Source organism: Sinocyclocheilus anshuiensis, unplaced genomic scaffold (assembly GCF_001515605.1).
Source record: "Sinocyclocheilus anshuiensis isolate Anshui unplaced genomic scaffold, SAMN03320099.WGS_v1.1 scaffold400, whole genome shotgun sequence".
In the NCBI taxonomy this organism is placed as follows: domain Eukaryota; kingdom Metazoa; phylum Chordata; class Actinopteri; order Cypriniformes; family Cyprinidae; genus Sinocyclocheilus; species Sinocyclocheilus anshuiensis.
In genome coordinates this window covers 66,456-88,156 of record NW_015554084.1, presented here as the reverse complement: position 1 = coordinate 88,156, position 21,701 = coordinate 66,456, and the positions used below count along the sequence as shown (strand labels likewise).

Below are 21,701 nucleotides of genomic sequence, written 5' to 3'. Positions count from 1 at the left end.
AAAGTCAGAATTTTGAAATATAAAATCAAATTGACCTTTTTTTTATTCTTTTAATCCATGGCTCCATAGACTGCCGCTTGAAAACCGTCATTTTCTGCCTCCAGATAGGCTCCGCCCACAAAAAACGTCATCCCTGTTTCGGATTTGTAGGACTATCCCACTCTCTAACTTCAATTTCGTTGAATAACAGTGCTTATCGCTGGGTGACAAGCTCTTGTAATATGCGGAGAACATTTTGAAAATGACATCTAATCAATATAATTTATAATCTTTTTAAACCTAACTATTTTGTACCCTATCCATGAAATTCTCTAGCCGTAAAGGCTATCTCTCCCGGGTTTTCTGTAACCATGATGCGTGCGCATCCTGAATGTTTACAAACCTATAATTGGTCTATAGTTCACCCCAAAACGAATATTCTGTCATTACTTATTTGCCCTCATATCTTTCAGACACAAATTAAGACATTTTTAGTGAAACCTGAGATTTTTGTCCCTCCGTTCAAAGTTCATTCCACCAAAACTTTGACACTTCAGAAAGGTTTAGAAAGAAATTGTAAAAGTAATCCACGAGTCAAGCAGTTTAATCCAAGTCTTCTAAAGAGACATGATCCCTTTATATGATAAACAGATTTAACTTAGGCCTTTATTCATATAAACAGTGACCAATGCACATACATAGAACAAATCAAATATGGTAAATGATAGCTCAACTATATTTGCCTGTTTCGCTTAAATGTGCTTACTATGTTGGTTCTTGCGCATCAAGCAAGCACGTTTCAGCTTGTTTTGAGCATCAAGTTTTGGTGAAATGGACTTTCAGTGGAGGCACAGAACTCTCTCAGTGTGATAAATATTTATTTGTGTTTGAAAGATGAATGAAAGTTTTTTGGGTTTGGAATGACATAAGGGTGAGTAAATGGTGACAGAATTTACATTTTTAATTTAATGTGTCACAGTATACTTTTATGGAAAAGAGCTGGGTGAGCATTCTTCTAAACATCAACTAAATGATTTATGAGGGGGAGTAAATGATGACTGAATGTTATTTTTTGCTTAAACTACTCCATTAATCTCGAGATTATTTCTTAAAATGTTTATTTTATTCTGAAATGCTCAGTTAAACACCCGCTGAAGTGTGTACACATTCATACTATGTTACACAAAGGCAATGCACAATTCTGCATTATTGTACATATCTGTTTACTACAGTAATGCAAGCTGGGTGGGGAAGGGACAGGATGAAATAAGCGGGTAGTGAAGAGAAAGGAAAGAGAAGGGGGAGAAGATGAGGCTGGAGAATTTGAGTCAAGAGGGGCTTTGTTGAGGGGGTTAGAAAAGGGAGGTCAAGGGTAAATATTGGGAATGACTGGGAATGTAAAGGACATTGTTGAAGAAGAGTGAGCCATGTGTCAAACACACAGATGACTCACTGCCTGGGTTCAAGCTAAATACCATAGGCTGGCCTGCTAGTTCATATACAGTAGTTTCTTGGCTAATATACAGATGAGTTACCCACTCAAGTTCAATACTTAGTGGTTTGTTCAAATCTGTAACCCTACTGTAAGTATGAGGAGTACTAATAGTCATACTTGTTTTAGCAAACACCTCCAACAATTTGTAGTAGCCTACTAGCAATAGTGCTGCAGGGATGACATATTTTTGTAGGCCAAAACCCAAAAATGATTTAGCATCCACTTGTCCTGAAGTCACTGGGTTTTTTGAATGGGGATTTGGTTAAATGCCTGAAATAAGGTCTGTGTTTTACAAAAGCTCAAGACATTTTCACGTTTATTCTGCAACATAAAATACATCAGTAATGTTCACTCTGTGATTTTTTTTAAGCTTTTACCAGCTTTTATGTTTATAATTGCACTCTTGCAAACTATTCTGACTCAAGCTTTCAGGGAAATGTTTTTAAGGGTTTTTAAAGAGTTAAAAATCCAAAAAATGTAAATATTGTATTGGGTTTTGCTACTTCCGGTTTGGCCTACAAAGTACATAATCACTGCAGCACTTAATACCGCGGATGGTTTTACCTGCATTTTGCCCCTCTCCCTGGATGCCTTTAACTAGGTCTAATTCAGTGGGACTTCCCCTCTATTTTGGGCAATAGTTCTGTTTTAGATCTGCACACATCCTATTTCCACTATCATCTTTATCATCCATAGTGACTTCATCTCAAGCCTGGGATTTATCAGACCAAATGGAAAGCACATTTTTCCATGGAAAAGGCAAACTTTTCCCATCATTGTATTGTTGCCTCTTTCAAAATATATTGGATAAAGAAGAAAAATCTAAGTCAAATGAGTCCACACCATGAATCAACCAGAAGCTAACAAATAGAGCTATGATGGTGTTTACACTTTTTGATGTAATCAAACTATGATTGGTTTATTTAGAGATATATCTGCACTTTAAACGGGTAGATTTTTTTTTAACATCAGCCATAAAGAATATCAGTGTTCCAGCTGCAGTTCCTTTACTGGACTGTTTTATTTATAGACAGCACTCATATCCTCTGCACATAGATGGTGAAAATGAACTGGTTCTGGATTATGAATTCACTACTTTCTGATTATTTGAAGCTAGATTGTCTCACAACTCATTTGTAAATGTACAAGCCAGTACAAGTTGTGTGTAAACGTGCCATAAATATCGGAGTATGAGGGTCATTAAGGGTGGGACGAGGTTTATGGTTTCACTTTAAGACTGGACTAGTCCAAGTATGCAGTGACAGAGTCTCTGGCACTGTGCCTCAGACAGGGACTGTGTCAGTGTATCACGTGAGGGAAGTTTTATGTGTAGGATTTTTGTTTGTTTTTTTTGGAAGGAGAGTTTTACTTTGGCTTATATGAGGATTTGTCTGCCTATTGTTTGTTTTTTCTTATGTGTAATCTTTTTTGACATAATGGTCAATGCTATCTTTTCAGAGATTTCCTGCCTAGAGGCTCAGGAATTGTTACAAGGAGACCACTTGTCCTTCAGCTCATCAGTTCAGCTTCAGGTATAAGTAATACACACATACTACTTTTTAGTTATAGGCTTTTACTGCGACCCTAAACAAAATATAACAACCAATCAAATGTATAACACACACACACACACACACACACACACACCCCACACACACACACACATCCAACAAATAACCAATTAACAAATTATGTACACCCTATGTAAAGTAATGACCACAAAGCCAGTTAAAACTGCATTCATTTTTTTCAGTTTCAGTATTTTAAATTCTGTTGTTAAATCATTCCGTAACACTTTTCACTGAAAATGTTAACTGCTCAAAAGCTGGTCTACATTTTAGTGCACTACAAGTATATGTTTTTACACTCCCCTGATTATGATAAGCAATACTTTTTTTTTATAAATGTTTTTTACTATAATACCATGTCATTGACTTCTATCCGTTACACTCTGTTTGTAGAAACATTATTGGTGTAGTAACAGATTGAGGTGTCTGACTCCAAAAAGTCACACAATACAATAAATGTGAAAAAAAACAAATTGCATACATAGACATCTTGTCTTTTTAATGCCTAAATAAAGTCTAATAATATAAAAAGTTAAAATTTGTTTGGTAACACAGTTACACCTACAAATAATGTTTTTTTTTAATCTTTTGACTTTAATCAATCAAGTCCCTTTTTGTTAATAATATTCTTCACAGGTTAGTTTGTATAAACCATCCTAGTCAGAGTCTCTAGTTTCCATCTCTTAATAGCAAATATCATGTGGCCTATATAGAGTATGTACACTGAACACTAGAGGGCAATGTCTTCCGTGTTAAGATTAGAATCAGTCAATGTTTGGAGAGTGGAGAATTTAATTCATGAATTACAAATTGTTGAGCTGTCACTTCTCTTAAGGCTCTATTATCTGCTGCTTTCTCTAATTCATACTTTCCATTCTCAACTGCAGAGCATGCCGAGTTTCTGCACTGTAAAGGAAAGAAGTTTACAGACTTCGATGATGTCCGACGGGAGATCGAAGCAGAGACAGACAGAGTCACGGGAACAAATAAGGGCATATCCTCCATTCCCATCAACCTTCGTGTCTACTCTCCAAATGGTATTATTGTCAGAAAACAAGTGATTCATTGATGTACATTAATGCTCTTATGCTCACAAAGGCTGCATTTATTGTCATCATTTTACAATGTAATTTATTCCTGTGATGTCAAAGCTGAATTTTCAGCAGCTGATTTGATGCTCAAGAAACATGTCTTATTAATGGTAATATTGCTTATGCTTAATATTTTTGTTTAAACCATGATGTGTTCTTACTAAAAACTAAAAACAAAACAAATAAATGAGACTGAAGGTATATTTGCTCTCCTTTTAATGGTGTTTATGCCTCTCATTCAGATTTTTTTCCTTCCTATAAGTATCTCTGACCAAATATTTGTGGTTGTCTTTGTTTTTCTCTGTAGTTTTGAACCTCACTCTGATAGATCTTCCAGGCATAACTAAAGTACCTGTGGGAGATCAGCACCCTGACATTGAATACCAGATCAGAGACATGATCATGGTTAGAGCTCATGTCTGTCCTCAGTTAGATCCCCCACTATCTTCATAGTGTCTTTCCTTCTTGTTTTTCTTCCGGTTTTACTTGATCTTTCTTTCAGGCCATCGCACCATCGGTGTGATTACTAAGCTGGATCTGATGGACAAGGGCACAGATGTCAGGGACGTGCTGGAGAACAGGTTACTGCCACTACGCAGAGGTACAGCGCACATGTAGAAATGTGCTGTCAGCAGAGGCCCAATGCAGTTTGGTCTAAGACCTGGGCCACTGCCAAGCAAGTCTGCTGCAGGCTATAGTGGCTAAAACAGGGCCAGGTGCAGAGTCTTCATGCTTCCTGCTTCTGCCTTAATGCATTAGACACACAGAAGTCCAGCCATGGAGAAGGCTTAAGACACTCTGGAAATCCTATTCCTCAGTCATTTATGCAGATCGCATACAGACTTACTTCTAGTTGTAGACCGTTGGCTTTTTCTTTTTTTGTTGTGAAGGGGTCACAACACTGCTGAACTTCCAAGAAATCACATTTCCCCACCTAAAGTCTAAAGTTCTAGAGAAGTATTTTTTGCCATAACAGAGTTGAGCTCATGCTTTGGCTAGGCCAGCGATTCTCAAGCTTTTTGACTCCTTGTCTACAACAATATTTAAATAACTCAACAATTTTAAAAATTACAAATACAGATTAAATTCAGAATTCATATAATGGAAATAAATTTCACAATTAGCTGAATGTCCTTTAGGCATCTTATTCTTTTTAACCAATGAATTTACATGACTTTTCCAGTCGTTTATGATTTACTGGAGAATGTTATAAGGAGGAATAATAAGGAATTAAGGAAAAAATTAAGGAATAATATCTCTAATGTTGATTTGTTTTAGCATCTTTTAAAGCTGGTTTTGTCTAAATATTCTTGTTAAATAATCTTGAGTCATCTTGAGGACAACTTTGAAGTTTGCTAAGGCTCCCTAGTAGACCCCAGCCCCCTGATCGAGAACCACTGCGGCTAGTGTAAATGAAATGCAATACTGATAAAAACTGTGACATAAACTTACAAACCATTATGTTTAAAAGAAAAAAATTCACAATATAATAGGATTGAAAAAATTGAAGAAAGTGAAGGGACAAGTTCTAAAATTCAAAAGCTTTTTAAAATCATTACATGATGATAAATGTGTGATGTTTTAATTACATTAAAGTAGTGCTGGGCAATGATTAATTGCGATTAATTGCATACAAAATAAAAGTTTTTGTGTACATAATATATGTGTGTGTACTGTGTATATTTATTATGTGTATATGAAGACACACACATACAGTATATATTTTGAAACTATTAAATGTATTTACATGTATATATTTAAATTCATATAATTGATATTATATATAAATGTATTTAATATATAAACACAACATATTTTTCTTAAATATATACATGTAAATACATTTAATAATTTCAAAATATATACTGTATGTGTGTGTCTTCATATACACATAATAAATATACACAGTACACACACATATATTATGTACACAAAAACTTTTATTGTGGATGCGATTAATCGTTGCCCAGCACTACATTACAGCAACATTTTTATTAAGGAGTTCACCCAAAAATGAATATTTTGTCATTAATTACTCTTCCTCATGTCGTTCGTAACCTGTAAGACCTTCGTTCATCTTCAGAATGCCATTTAAGATATTTTTGATAAAATCCCAGTTTTCTGACCCTCCATAGACAGCAATGAAACTGAAATGTTCCCAGGCCCAGAAACGTAGTAAGGACATCGATAAAATAGTCCATGTGACATCAATAGTTCACATGCGTCGTGGTACTCTCATGAATGGTGCTGAAAGGAGAAAAATCGTTGAATAAAGTTGTTATTTTTGTTTTCTTTGCAGACAAAAATGATTCTCATAGCTTCATAAAATTACACTTGAACCACTGATATCACATGGACTATTTTAACTATGTCCTTACTACCTTTCTGGGCCTGGGAACATTTCAGTTACATTGCTGTCTATGGAGGGTCAGAAAGCTCTCGGATTTCATAAAAAATATGTTAATTTGTGTTCCGAAGATGAAGCGAAGATCTGATGGGATTTTTGGGTTTACTATCCCTTTAAATATTTTTTATTCTGTGCATCCTAGTTAAATGTCATGGTACTGGTAAATTAGCTGGTAATGCCAAACAAATATTTAAAACTATTAAAGCAACTGTATGTAAGTTCTGATCGTACACCCAACTTCTAATAAGGCTTCATTATAAAACAAATAATGTATCTGAAAGGAGAACTTTTCCCCTCTACTATATTTTTTTCTGTCTCCCTGTTGTGACTACAGGTTATGTTGGTGTGGTCAACCGTAGTCAGAAGGACATTGAGGGAAAAAAGGACATCAGTGCAGCTCTGGCTGCCGAAAGACGGTTCTTCAAGTCACATCCTGCATATAGACACATGGCAGACTGCATGGGTACTCCGTACTTACAGAGGCTCCTCAATCAGGTAACAAGAGAATGATACTACGCAGAACATGTCTGAAATACATAGTAGTAGTGCACAGATTAAAAAAGGAAAATTACACTTTTAATTGTATTTCTTCCTTTTTTTCACTCCTAAACCCCTCTCCATCTCTCTAGCAACTTACCAACCACATTCGTGACACATTACCAGCATTACGCAGTCGACTGCAGGGTCAGCTTCTGTCACTGGATAAAGAGGCAGAGGAGTACAAGTGCTTGAACCCAGATGACCCCTCACGCAAGACCAAGGCCTTAATGCAGTAGGTTCACACACACATAAACTTGCACTAATTCAGAGAATAAATAAACATGTGCAGATAAACACAAACATGGACGTATACACGCTAGTCTTTACTAATGCAATAAACAAGATGTTTGTTTAAAGCCTAAAGAACAAACAGAATGCAGATAAGATCAGAACTGAAGATGCCACACACACAAACACATACTGTTTTCTTGTTGTCCAGGCTGATACAGCACTTTGGTCTGGATTTTGAGAAGCGGATCGAGGGATCTGGAGATCAGGTGGACACAGTGGAGCTTTCAGGAGGAGCCAAAATCAACCGCATCTTTCATGAGCGCTTTCCTTTTGAGCTGGTTAAGGTGATTTTAAAGATTAATTAATTATTATTAATTACTTGAATGCCATTCAGAGCTCCGAGATCAGAGCAAATGCTGATTTCCTGTTCACATTCCACTACATCAGATGGAGTTTGATGAGAAAGAATTACGAAGGGAGATCAGTTACGCCATTAAAAACATCCATGGCATCAGGTACATGTCACAAACATTTATCAAATTATTTAAAAGGGCACTCAGTCATTTTCTGTTTTCATTGTGCTTGCTGTTATGGCAGTGATCTTAAACTGTTTGCCAAAATATTTTCATACATAGAGCCTTTCTGTATGTATTTCTCTACCTCTCCTTCTGTTTGTTTTTATAACAAAATATATTCAGATGTTATCTCCCTGTACTGCATTTTATCTCTGCTCTTGCTGGTTCAGGACAGGCCTGTTCACACCCGATATGGCCTTTGAAGCTATAGTGAAGAAGCAGATTGTGAAGCTTAAAGGGCCGTGTCTCAAGTGTGTAGACATGGTGATCCAGGAGCTCATCAACACAGTACAACAGTGTACCAACAAGGTACAACATCCTCTTATGCATCCTTTTGTGAGTGAATGGATGTACATAGACTTATGTAAGTCAAAGACAATAATATAACGCTACAGTAGTGTATAATATGTTTCCATTAAATTCAGCGTGATCTTATTTTACTTTAAAAGTTTGCTAAAACAATCTTTAAATAGTGCTTTTCATGACCCAAGTGATCAGTGATCAGCAGAAAAGGAAAGTCATTACAAGTTATTACATTTTGATGAAAGATTAACAAGACAAACTATTTTTATTATTGGAATAACATGGACTAATGGTTCGTTCACCCCTTGTAAAAATAAACTTTTAAAAAGAGTACATATTACAGAAATTATATAATTAAAAAATATACTTAAGTACGATCTGAATGTAGCATGTTCGGACACATAATTCCATGTTATTCCATGTTGCAATTAAATGGAAATATATTATAGTTTAAATTTATATTAAATGTAATTAGCTCAACTGTAGAGTGATTTTTTGACCAATTTAAGTTGGACTAAAATACATCTTATATGTAGTTTCATTATTCTGTTTTCTTTGAAATATAGTTGAAGTGTATTGCTGCATTTATGGCATGTACTGAAGCATTTGTGGTAAACTAAAATATAGTAAAGTATAAAGTATGGCATTTATGGTTAACTAAAATATACTTACAGTTATTTCTATTGAAACTTGTTTGTCATGTATTTAAATGTTTTTGTAATTACACATCTGTAATGATGAAGTTGCAATTTAGTACATTTAAAATATATTAACTTTAAGTTTAAGTATGTTAGTCAATGCATCAAAATAAGTAATTTATAGCACGGCAAAAGATTGAAACATTTTAAAATGTACTTTAAAGTAAGTGCACTTAAGTGTGTTAAGAAACAACTCTATTGTGTTTACACAATTGGCCTTTTATTTAATTAATTTTACATAATCTGCAAATACGGTTTTAAACATAAATACTTGAAGTACTTTAGATACCTCAAGATTTGAAGTACACTTCAAGTGCACATTCAAAACAATTAGGCACACTTCTTTTTCATGGTACAGAAGGGACAAAAAGACAAGGAACTTAAGTTAAGAATGTAAATGGTGGTGGTAATGTTTTTAGATATTTTTTTTCTATTTTAACTTGTTTTTTTCTGTCCACAGTTAGAGTCCTTTCCAAAACTGCGAGAGGAGACGGAGAGGATAGTGACCACACACATTCGGGAACGAGAGAGTCAAGCCAAAGACCAGGTCAGACCGATACCTACACACAACCTTTCTAATTAAGCTCTCTTTTTAGGGAGGGTTTAGTTGTGGTTGAAAAGAACTTTATTAGCAGTTTACTTACAAATTTTGCATATTCATGTCTTTTTTCATTGAACAGGTTTTACTCTCACTAGAGATTCAACTCTCTTACATCAACACAAACCATGAAGATTTTATCGGGTTCGCAAAGTAAGTCTTTAAAAAAAATATAACAATGAAAACAATAAAACACACATTTAAGAACATGGCATGAAAGATTTTCCTCCATTTACACATCTCCTTTCAGCGCTCAGCAGAAAACCAGTCAAACAAGTAAGAAGCCTTCAGCTGGGAACCAGGTGAGTCACAGTGTTTTATGAGCTGATGATATGAACCTGGTATAAATCAGAAAGCATCAGCTAGCAGGGTTTGGACAATCCTTTTCTGGAAGGAAGTCTCTTTTCTGCTCAGGCTCTGTTGCTCTTGTGGTCATCTGTCTCACATCAGATAATATGTGGCTTATGTGTATGTCAAACATTTTTTCATATTAATCTTGCTCTCGATGACATGTGTTTCTATTTCAAGTGCTGTAAATTAATGGTCATTTTTTCTCTTTCTCTCTGATGGCTGTTTTTTGCCCCCTATTCTATCGACTTTCAATGTTTAACATTGGAGTTTCATCATTGTAACTGTTGATATTGGCTCTTACAAATTATTTAAAGCCCTGAGCCTAGAAGAGCTCAAAAATGGCTGCCCACTTTTTAGTGGCCTGTATTTCTATGTTCATATCTCCTCCACTGTGCACTGTGCTACATATACAGTTGAGGTCAAATGTTTACATCCCCCTTTCAGAATCTGTAAAATGTTAATTATTTTACCAAAATAAGAGGGATCATACAAAATGCTGTACTATTTAGTACTGACCTGAATAAGATATTTCACATAAAAGATGTTTACATAAAGTCCACAAGAGAAAATAATAGTTGAATTTATAAAAATGACCCCGTTCAAAAGTTTACATACACTTTATTCTTAATACTGTGTTGTTACCTGAATGATCCACAGCTGTGTTTTTTTGTTTAGGGATAGTTGTTCATGAGGCCCTTGTTTGTCCTGAACAGATAAACCGCCTGCTGTTCTTCAGGCAAAACTCCTTCAGGTCCCACAAATTCTTTGGTTTTCCTGCATTTTTGTGTATTTTCAACAATGACTGTATGATTTTGAGATGCATCTTGTCACACTGAGGACATCTGAGGGACTCATATGCAACTATTACAGAAGGTTCAAATGCTCACTGATGCTCCAGAAGGAAAAACCATGCATTAAGAGCCGGGGGTGAAAACTTTTGAACAGAATGGAGATGTGTACATTTTTCTTATTTTGTCTAAATATCATATTTTTCATTTAGTACTGCCCTTCAGAGGCTAGTGCTACAGAAGATATTTACATGTTTCCCAGAAGACAAAATAAGTTACATTTACCCTGATCTTCAAATTTAAAAAGTTTTCTTAATGCATGGTTTTTCCTTCTGGAGCATCAGTGAGCATTTGAACCTTCTGTAATAGTTGCATATGAGTCCCTCAGTTGTCCTCAGTGTGACAAGATGCATCTCAAAATCATTGTTGGAAAGGGTTCAAATACACAAAAATGCTGGAAAACCAGAGAATTTGAGAGACCTGAAGGTATTTTCTGAAGAACAGCAGGCAGTTTAACTGTTCAAGACAAACAAGGGACTCATGAACAACTATCACTAAACAAAAAAAAACAAAAAACAGCTGTGGGTCATTCAGGTAAGAACACAGTATTAAGAATCAAGTGTATGTAAACTTTTGAACGGGGTCATTTTTATAAATTCAACTATTATTTTCTCTTGCGGACTATATGTATCTTTTATGTGAAATATCTTATTTCAGTTCAGTACTAAATAAACAATAACATGCATTTTGTATGATCCCTCTTATTTTGGTAAAATAATAAACATTTTGCAGATTCTGAAATGTAAACTTCTGAGATGTAAACTTTTGACCTCAACTGTATGCTGTTTGCTGTACGTCAAATCTTTACTAATTTATTCCCTCCATTGCTTAGAAAATGATTTTGTATTCTTTGTGTTGGTGATATAGTAACATTTCACAAAGTTGAAGAAATAAATGTGGAGTGGCAGCATGCCAGGAGAGATGTCCATGCTCACTGGTGCCACCTTAATGCTTTTATTCTCTCCTCTCTGCTGATGTTTTAGGGTGCTGCCCCTCCTCCATCCAGTCAAATTGTACGAGTCCAGTGTCTGTAAGCCTTACCTACTGTCTACCAGTGTCACATAGTCTCATTTGTGTTTGTGGCTATGTATGGTACTGCATGTCAGAAAGTCTGTATGCCTCTGAGCACAGCAAAATCACATCTTCCTCTTTCCCGCTTTATTTTCCACCCTTTGCCTGGTGCTGCTGTCACATAAATCAAAGACATTCTGAGACTTAGAAATTCAGATTTTTATGACTCCTGCTAAAACACTCCCCGATCGTTGTTGTACAGTGTGTCTTTCATGCACTACACTTCCCTAAAGACTCCTCAATCAGTGTATATACACAACAGTCCAAAACATGACTCATTTGACCTCTGAACTCTTATTCTAAATCCTGATTTGCCCAGCGGTGTCTTTTAAATCCTAAACCACATTCTAAAACCTTATTCTACTAATTACCTGCTTTTTATCCTCCTGTTCATCATTTTAATATCTCTGAATCTCTGCACTGTAATTCTGTTCTTATAATGTGCTCTCTGTGAATGAACCTCCCTACAGTTTGCAGTACACGAGTAAATAGAGTCGTGTGTATGTGGGCGCTAATGTTAAAAACAGGTTGGAATCTCAAATTTCTCTTTGATCTCAGTCCATTTGGCCTGTGTGTGTGTGTGTGTGTGTGTGTGTGTATGTATGCATGTGTTGCAATTTCTGATTTTGAACAAAAGTGGTGCGTGCTGCAAACTTGAGGTTGGTACAGTCACAAAATAAAGATTTTTGTGTTTTATTGTTTTTTTTGGAAGTTCAGTTGGAACAATAGGTGAAGAAAAATGTATTGAAGAAGTTTTATTGTATGTTATCAGAATATTGTATCGACTGACCATATGTATGATGGAGAAATGCAATATGGTGGTCTTCGGTTTCTTTTATTGTATCTTTTTTTTTTACTTTTTCAAGGTGAAATCAGTATATTCTGCAATTTTGAGAAGAATAGTTCATACTAATTACTAAAAAGCAACAACTCATAATGTTGTTAAACAGAATGAATGACGCACAGGATAAAACTCTGTTTTTAAAGTCATGATCAGCTTAAATCAGCCAGAAAATGACTCATATTTCCTACGGGATGTTTTAGACCTTTCCCCCTCCTCTCTTTGCCATCCCGACCTTCTGTTTCCTTGTCTTTCTTCACCCCCACCCTTTCATCCCTCCATTTATCCAATGCCCACTAGCTTTTATTGTTATTGCTTTAGTTTCTATCTATCTATCTATCTATATATCTATCTATATATCCATCGTTCTATCTATCTATCGTTCTATCATTCTATCGTGCTAATATAAATGCCAAGTGAATTTTAGTACCTGGTTACAGATTTGACTGCTTATTTAATTTCACCTTCATCTTTTTATTTCTTAGAGGACCAGAGAATCTCATCCTCTGCCTGTGTTTTTGAACCCAGACCTTTCACCTCTAACTTTTGCCCCTCAGGTGATTTGCAAGGGCTGGTTAACCATCAACAACATCAGTCTGATCAAAGGAGGGGCCAAGGAGTACTGGTTCATGCTCACCGCAGAGAGTCTGTCCTGGTTTAAAGATGATGAGGTGAGTAACTGAATTAGAAAATTAAATTAATTCATTTAATGATGATCATGGGAAAATACATTTTTCAGTGGTCTGCTTAAAGTTCCCTGTCAGGTTGTGGTGGAATTCATTGGCTGGTCTCTGTGTCAGTCACACTGTGTGGCCTGTCAGGCGGGCTGCCATCTGTCTGCCTGTCTGTGCCTGCTGTACAGGTGCAGGAAGTTCTGCACAGCAAGTGTAGACAGGCAGACAGACAACGCTCTCAGTCAATGGCAGCACAGCCTGCTTCTCCCGACCGGAAGCCGGAAGCAAAGCGGCAAGAGAGAGGACAAAAATAATGTGTTACTAATATACAAACACGCATGCCATCTAAGTGTGTTTCTATTCACACCATTGCATTTAACATACATTTTCATGCTGCTCTTATTCCATTTATCGTTTTTTAAGATAAACCAATAATTGTCTGCTGAGATTTTAAAATGACACAGAAAATTCACAGTACTCTTAACAAAGACAGTAATGTAAATGCAGTAGCTCATTGTTAGATTATAAAACTCTTCTTTTTTACTTATATTTCACTCTTTCATTTCTTGATTTGTTGAATCCCTCTTTTCCTCCTTTGCTTCTTATTTTACTTGCTCCCTTTTCCTGGTATACCCCCACCGTCTCTCTCTGTCCACTGGGAATTAAGGCATTTGGTCTGGATCACCCTGACATAGCTGGAAGCCCCCCAAGTCAAGCTAACACACACACACACACACACACACACACACACTCAGACACACATGGATATTGATATACACAGAATCTTAAACACACACAGACGCAGCAGACACACTTATGCTTACCAGTCATCCTGACTGCCAAATGCATGCGACTATATAAGCAAACACTAATTTTAATGAATACTGAAACTCAAAACCCGCTCAGCACTTCAAACGGAGGAAGTCGTATAAACACTGGTATATTTTTCTGAAACTCACACACCTTCAGGCTCAAAATATTCAAATGCAAACACATCTAAACTCTGAATTATAAACTCTGTTGGTATTTAGATTAAAATGATGGCTTCTTTTAAAATTAGCATTGAATTTAAGATGAGTTTTTAAATATTAGAGGACTTCAGAAGTTGGCTGGCTTTACAGTTTCTCATGTTCTGCTGAATCCATTATTTCTTTTGAATATGAGCATGTGCATGATTTTTCCAGGACTTTTCAATTCAAGCATTGCATTTAAATTAAAAAAATTTAAAATATAAATATTTGACACTCTTTTCAATATATGCATCTCTTCTCCTGTCTATCTTCTTTACTTTCTCTTCATTTCATTCTGTCTCTGTGGTTGGCAGTCTCACTGGGGCCATACACATTCCTGGGTGGAAAATTGTAAGACTTTGTCCAAACACCATCCAGCCTCCTAGAGCCTGCCGAAAGAGAGAGAGGAGAGAGGAAGAGATACAGCCCCTCACCCCTTTGCAGCAGATCACATTGCAATTCTCACACATTCTATGTGCACATACACATTCTTGCATTAAGCGAATCACTTCTTTACCCTTAAAGGCTTCAGTTGTACTTCGGTACAAACTGGCATCAGATGTTCCCCCTCCTTTCTTTAAATCTGTCCCAGTTCTGATGGCGTTCATAGGCCGAGACTGCTGGTTTGGTTTAATCAGCGCCCAACACTAAACAGACACGCATTCCTGCAGTCTTCCCTCTCTCTCTTTCTGAGCCGAGCTGCATGAGGGAAAACAGATGACTTGTGCACCACTCCACTTCTGTTAGCATTCGGCATAATCACTGTCTTTTCACCTCTCGTCTGTGTCATGCAAGTTAGCATGCATACATACGTCGATTATGCTGAGATCTGGAAAATCACTTATCAAAACCTACGAAGGGCTTTCTGCACATCTCAAGACAGTTCAATGGAGAACTAGCCAGACACTTGGAGCTTTGAAATAAACCATATGCGTGCACAGCTAAGCCTAAGTACATACGTGTTTACAATGACGACTAGAACAGTTTTAGCTAGTTTTAGCCAGGTTTAGCTACACATAATGTGGCTGATGTGACATATATGCCGCCTATTCGGTGGACGATCATCTAAATTCAAGCTGTCAATCATCAAGGAACCTCTTCTGTGTCATTACCGCCAACTTTGAGTCCACAGAGACATGCAGTACCAACACTGGTGTAGATAACAAACCAAACATAGCAGAGTCTGATTTTTCACCTGCTGTCGTTGAGTTTGTGAGTGTTTTTGCTGGAATTTGAGAGTTTGCGTCGGTTCTCCAGCGATGTGAGTCCATGCACAGTCTAACCAATGTGCAGACTACTGTACACCAGTATGATCCTGAACAGGTAGTCTGAACACTGGGATGACGGAGCAGGAGATAGTTCCAACCCTCTCTCTCACTCTCTTTCTCTCTCTCTCTCTCACTTTTCACCTCTTTTTCTTTATCTACTTCAATCACTTAGTCCAACCCTGCTGGCCTCGATCTTCACAGGAGGCGGTAGAAGATACAAAATAAACAGTACAGAAATAGACTCCATTGCTTCTATCGCATTCTCAGTTGGGATAACGCCGATGTAGAGGACGGAGAGAGGCGCTCCAGACGTCCATTTACCCGTTTTCGACTTTCTTGGTTTCGTCTTGTCCCCGGCTGCCGTTTTCCCGCGTCGGTTTGCAGTATCCAGCCTTGACGTGGCACATTCGCTCCCACAGCCGCCTATCTGGCAGGACGTTCATGGAAGGCATAGCAAAAAAGAGGGAATGAGGAGTCAGAGAAGGAAGGAGAGAGAGACAGAGAGAGAAGAGAGGGAGGGACCCCACTGGCCATATAAGGGTTGATGGGACCCTTGGGGAATAAACTTTTGGAGTGGTCCATTGTTTCTCAATTCCTCTCTTTCTTTCAATCTTTTGGTCTGACTCGCTCCTGTCTTTCTCCCTCCGTCCTCTCTCGGTACTCCCAACCATCCTCCGGACTTCCCTGCCCCATCTCTCTCTCTCTTTCTCACTCGCTCTCTCTCACTCTCTCTCACTAAAGCGGTACCAGATGTTGTATTCTTAACGCCAGCCTGTAATTTCTAACTTTTTTTTTCAGCCTCTAAAAACTCAGGCAGGAAGTGGGCCCCTCTGGAATGAAAAAAAGAGAAAGTTTTTGAGGGGAGCAAAAAAGGATGGGTGCAAGGAGTCAAGGAGGACAGCGAGAGATAGTGTAGTAGTAGTTTAAAGGAATAGTTTCCCAAAAAGTAAAAATGCTGTCATTGTTTGCTTACCCTCATTCTTACAAACCCATATGCTGTTTTTTTGATGAATTGTTGCATAACTCGTTGATAATTCATAGTGATCAGGGCCTGTCAAGCACCACAAAGGAAAGTAAAAGTGCTCCAAACAACTGTGCTCCATAAAAGTGTGCAATATTCAAAGTCTTATAAAAACAGTTAATAGATTTTTGTGAGAAGACGTATACTGTAAAAAAAAGTAATAATGTCAAATATATTAAAATTTAAAATAACTTTTCTATTTGAATAGATTTTAAAAAGTAATTTATTCCTGTGATGCAAAGTTAAATTTTCAGCATCATTACTCCAACCTTCAGTATCACATGATCAAAAGTCATTCTGATATGCTGATTTAATGCTCAACTAGCATTTATTATCATACTTATGTAGAAAACAGCATTTATTTGAAATAGAAATCTTTTGTAACATAATAAACGTCTTTCACTTTTGATCAATTGTATTATTGCTGAATAAAAGTATACATTTCTTAAAATAAATCAGTCAATCTGTCAACTGATAATGACTTAAATTTCAGTACAGTAAGTTACTCACACAAAGCAATCGTACTGTATGGTTTCAGAAGACTTAAAATGTAGTACATGAAATGTATGGACCACTTTATTGAGTGTTTTTGTTCTTTTTGGTGCTTGTCAACTCTTAGATGATGATTTTTTTTTTTGTACTGTTCTTTAAATTCAGAAAACAATCAGGTTTTTGAACATTGTTAGATGGCCTAATTGATTTGCAGAAAATACTCCCTTCCAAGAAAATTCCTACGCAGGAGCTCCGTCAGACTCAATCACTGATAGTGGCATCATTCGGCTCTTTTCCCCCTTCTGTTTTTCATTTTTCCTCTTTTTAGAGTTTTTCCCCTCACACTTTCATCCCTTGTTTGTTTCTTTCTCTCCCACATCTCCGTTCTGTTATTTGCAATGTAATCCAAGCCGTTTCCTGAGACCCCAGCCCCTCCTGTACAGACAGAGGGAGGAGAGAGGTGGAGAGGGGGAGCTCTTTTTCTTTTCTTTTTTTTTTTCAGACAAAATGTTGTATTTGAGCCTTGGTCCGAATAATGACTTCCACATGTGGGCCCTCACTCTCTATCTCTCAATTCCTAATTCTTTTTCCTTCTTTATTTCTCAATCCTTTACACAAAGAGTGAAAACTTGTGGCTTCTCTCATGTGCATGTTTTTTTGTTTTGTCCTGGGCCTAAAGCCATCCTGAGGATGATCACATGGATCTACAGTAGATTCTTTTTTTGTTTCTATGCTCTTGGCTTTCTTCCTCATAGTCATCTTCCCTAGTTCACACCATTTTAAAATTTCGGTTAAAGAGATAGTTCATCCAAAAATGAAAATTAATGTCATTATTTAGTCACCATGATGTTGTTCCAAGCCTGTATAATTTTCTTTCTTCTGTGGAACACAAAGGAGGAATGTGCTTGTCATTCTTTTCCGTGCAATTTCAATGATCATGGGTTGAAGCTTTCAAGCTTCAAAAAGGATGCAAAACACTTAAAGTTTCGAAATAGTGGTCCATACAACTTGTGTGCTATATTCCAAGTCTTCTGGAGCTACAGTGAAATCTAAACATCCAACCTTGTTCTCCTTTCCTCTTAAAAATAAAGGTTCTAAAGGAGATTTTTGCATTAAGGCAAACGAAAAAAAAGAAATAAAGAAAAAAACATTTTGTGCAATGAATATGTTCCATGGATGTTAAAGGTTCTTCATGGAACCATCAAAGCCATCAATGTGAAGAACATGTCATGTATTTTTAAGACCATCTGCATGTTCATGAGTTTACAAGAGATGTCTGATTGTTCTGATAGTTGTTTTGAATCAGATCTTTTCAATTAATTGGTTGGTTCACAAAAGTTATCTGAATGATTTGTTCATGAATTGGACTAATCCAGTTCAGTGATTCAATGGTTAATAGATCACTAGATGGGCAGATTATCCATAAATAATAACTTTGTGACAGTTTTGAAGATGGAAATCTCCAGTCCCCGTTCATTGTAATTAAATAAAAAAGAGCAATCAGTACAGTCTTAATAATTTCTTATTTTGTGTCCCACGAAAGACAATGTCACATAGGTTTAGACCAACATAAGGGTAGATTATGAGAAAACTTATTTGGGACACCAACTTTTAAAAACTCCTAATACAGTTTGTTAACACTGTACTAAATCTTATTAGGATCTTTATTGGCTGTTTGAATGCTAAAAAGGAGCCTAGGCATACTGTCTAGGTAGGTAGCTCAGTAAGACTTAAGATGTCCATTGTCTGTCTCATTTTCTAGGAAAAAGAGAAGAAATACATGCTTCCTCTGGACAACCTGAAGGTGCGAGACATAGAAAAGGGCTTCATGTCCAGCAAGCATATCTTTGCCATCTTTAACACAGAGCAGAGGTCAGTTATAGCACTTACACACACTTCAAAAGAGAAAATGTATTTTCAGAGAATGTTTTTTCAACTTTAAAATGATGTAAAGATCAAACACTCAGAGTACATGCCATATGAAGTAGACTTATATTGTAGACACAGCTAAAGAAGAATTCAACCCCTCTGAGTGACCGGTGTGTGCGTGTGCATGTGTGTGAGTGTGCGTTCAGCCATTAGCAGACAAGCAATAAACAATCCAGTAAACGGTCTGCACATATTACAACAAAATTTCAGGGCTTTATTGTCCCACTGGGCATTAAAAGGTTGGACAAATTGTAAAGAACCAAACATCACTATTAAAGCCTTGGTTCACCCAAAAATGAAAATTAGCCCATGCTGTACTCACCCTCAAGTCATCCTAGGTGGATATGACTTTCTTCTTTCAGATGAATTCAATTGGAGTTATATTAAAAATTGTCCTGGCTCTTCCAAGCTTTATAATGGCAGTGGGTGGGAGTTTCTGTTCAACAGTCCAAAAGAAGTGCAATGAAGCGCATCCGTCCATAATAAAACGTGCCTCACACGGCTCCGGGGGTGAATAAAGGCCTCCTGTAGCGATTCGATGCTTTTTGTAAGAAAAATATCCATATTTAAAATGCTATAAACACTTTTCTCTCACTTCTGCTAACTGTTGTACACGGAAGCTGGTTCGGGTGGATGACGTAGGATTTATGCATAGCGCATGCGCCGGTGATTAGTGACGAACGTGGAAGCGCAGAGGAGAGAACAAAACAAAACACCAGTCACGAATTAGAAGTACAAAACGAGGATTTAAGAAAAATTAAGAAAAAAAAAAATGTTAGAGGATTTCGATATAAGCCCAGAGGAGACTGGTTTTCCTTTGCTAAAGTAAGGAAACTTGGCTTCCTTTGCTCCTGTAAACAAACTCATGAGACTAGCATATCTCAGAGGCGTGCGCACTATGCATAAGTCCTATGTCATCAGCCCGGAACGGCTTGCACGTATGACAGTTAGCGGAAGTGTGAGAAAAGTGTTTATAACGTTTTAAATATGGATATTTTTATACAGGAGGATATACATGAGGCCTTTATTCACCCCTCGGAGCCGTGTGGAGCATGTTTTATTATGGATGGATGCGCTTTATTTGACATCTTGTGGACTGTTGAAAAAAACACTCGGGCCTGTTTTAGGCTTCTCCTAATTTTTATATTTTAGACATCCATCAATTAGTGCTGAAAAATAATTGCCGCGCTGGTGGAAACAACACGAGACCGTGCTACCGTGACTGTCAAGAGTGGCTCGACGTTGTTTAGTGTCCCGCAGCAGCAGCATGTGTGCCGTCAGCGCAGCTGAAGAGTTCTGCGTTCAAATGCAGAAGGGGAGAAGGGGGAAAAAACGGGCTCGGGTCAGGCTCGGGCCGGTAATTCTGATAAGCTGTCGGACATGGGCTGGGCTAGGGCCTGAGCGTCTCGGGCCAGGGCAGGGCTAGGGCCTAAATTTGAGGCCCATGCAGGGTCTACTTGAGGGTGAGTAAAGCATGGGCTAATTTTCATTTTTGGGTGAACTAAACCTTTAATATTGTTCATAGGATTGGTAATTTTGGGGATAAAGTCATTGTCTAGTGCAGGGGTGCCCACATTTTTTTGTGTGGGGATCTACTTTTCAAATGAGAAACTCCCCAAGATCTACCAAGTGATAAATAAATAAATAAATAAATAAAAAGCTTTTGGGGATGTATCTTTATTTTGCATTAATTTAACTATTCTTTTTTTTTTTTAAATAAAACATAAACAAGACCACAGGAAAATGCCCAAGGACTGCATATAAACTACTATGGATCCATTCAGAATCACTACACACCAAAATACTAATGAAAAATGAAAACTTTCTTAATGTGTGGAAACCAAGCGGCAACCTCCCGCTCTCTCGTGAAGCCAACACGGAAGTGACTTAAACTGTAATTCGTCAACTGCGAAAGGGAGTCAATCCCATAGACTCCCCATGTTAAAATGCCCAACTTTACAGCAGAAAAAACATGTTTACAGCCTGGTTAAAAAAATTATTTTTGTCTATAAAGCTAATATTGCCCTTCATGACAACTGTGAGGGGGGGGAATATTTTTATAACTCATCCGTTTAAATTATATTAAGCCTTAAAGTTCTGCATAATTAAGGGCGTGGCCACTTGAGTGACAGGTGGATTGCCACTGCTGACACTGCCGTCAAGCTAGGTGGGCGTGGCTTCAGCAACCAGCTCCCGCCTTTTTGCCCATTTTTGATTATCCGGGAGTGACGTGCGGTGACGCGCTGCCAAGATGGCTCTATATAACTAATGTTGCCCTTCATGACAACTGTGAGGGGGGTGAATTGTTTTATAACTCATCCGTTTAAATTATATAAAGCCTTAAAGTTCTGCATAATTAAGGGCGTGGCCACTTGAGTGACAGGTGGATTGCCACTGCTGACACTGCCGTCGAGCTAGGTGGCCGTGGCTTCAGCAACCAGCTCCCGCCTCTTTGCCCGTTTTTGATTATCCGGGAGTGACGCGCTGCCAAGATGGCGACGGCCAGCTCCACCCACTTTGAGCTTCAAAAGCGCTCTTCAGAAAATTACGGGTGACGTCACGGCAAGGTTATTATAGTTTTGAATTTTTAAATTCGTTTTATTTTAATATAGTTTTCAAATTTGCTATAAAATTCAGTTTAGTTTGTATTAGTTTAATTCATATTTTTGTTAGTTTTAGTTTAGTTTTTACTTTGTGAATGCATTTTTATT

The 21,701-nt window shown here is 37.3% G+C and overlaps 1 protein-coding gene across 1 annotated transcript in view; it reads left to right on the top strand.

Annotated features, from left to right (window-relative positions):
• Window positions 1–21,701, top strand: part of LOC107669154 (dynamin-2) — a 47,988-nt gene that overhangs the window by 4,288 nt on the left and 21,999 nt on the right. Inside the window, 13 exon segments of the mRNA XM_074186940.1 lie at window positions 2,933–3,006; window positions 3,930–4,079; window positions 4,441–4,734; window positions 6,875–7,035; window positions 7,170–7,312; window positions 7,520–7,655; window positions 7,759–7,826; window positions 8,057–8,195; window positions 9,348–9,434; window positions 9,568–9,638; window positions 9,736–9,787; window positions 13,154–13,267; window positions 18,824–18,933. Of these exon segments, the coding sequence (XP_074043041.1) occupies window positions 2,933–3,006; window positions 3,930–4,079; window positions 4,441–4,734; window positions 6,875–7,035; window positions 7,170–7,312; window positions 7,520–7,655; window positions 7,759–7,826; window positions 8,057–8,195; window positions 9,348–9,434; window positions 9,568–9,638; window positions 9,736–9,787; window positions 13,154–13,267; window positions 18,824–18,933 (1,599 nt within the window).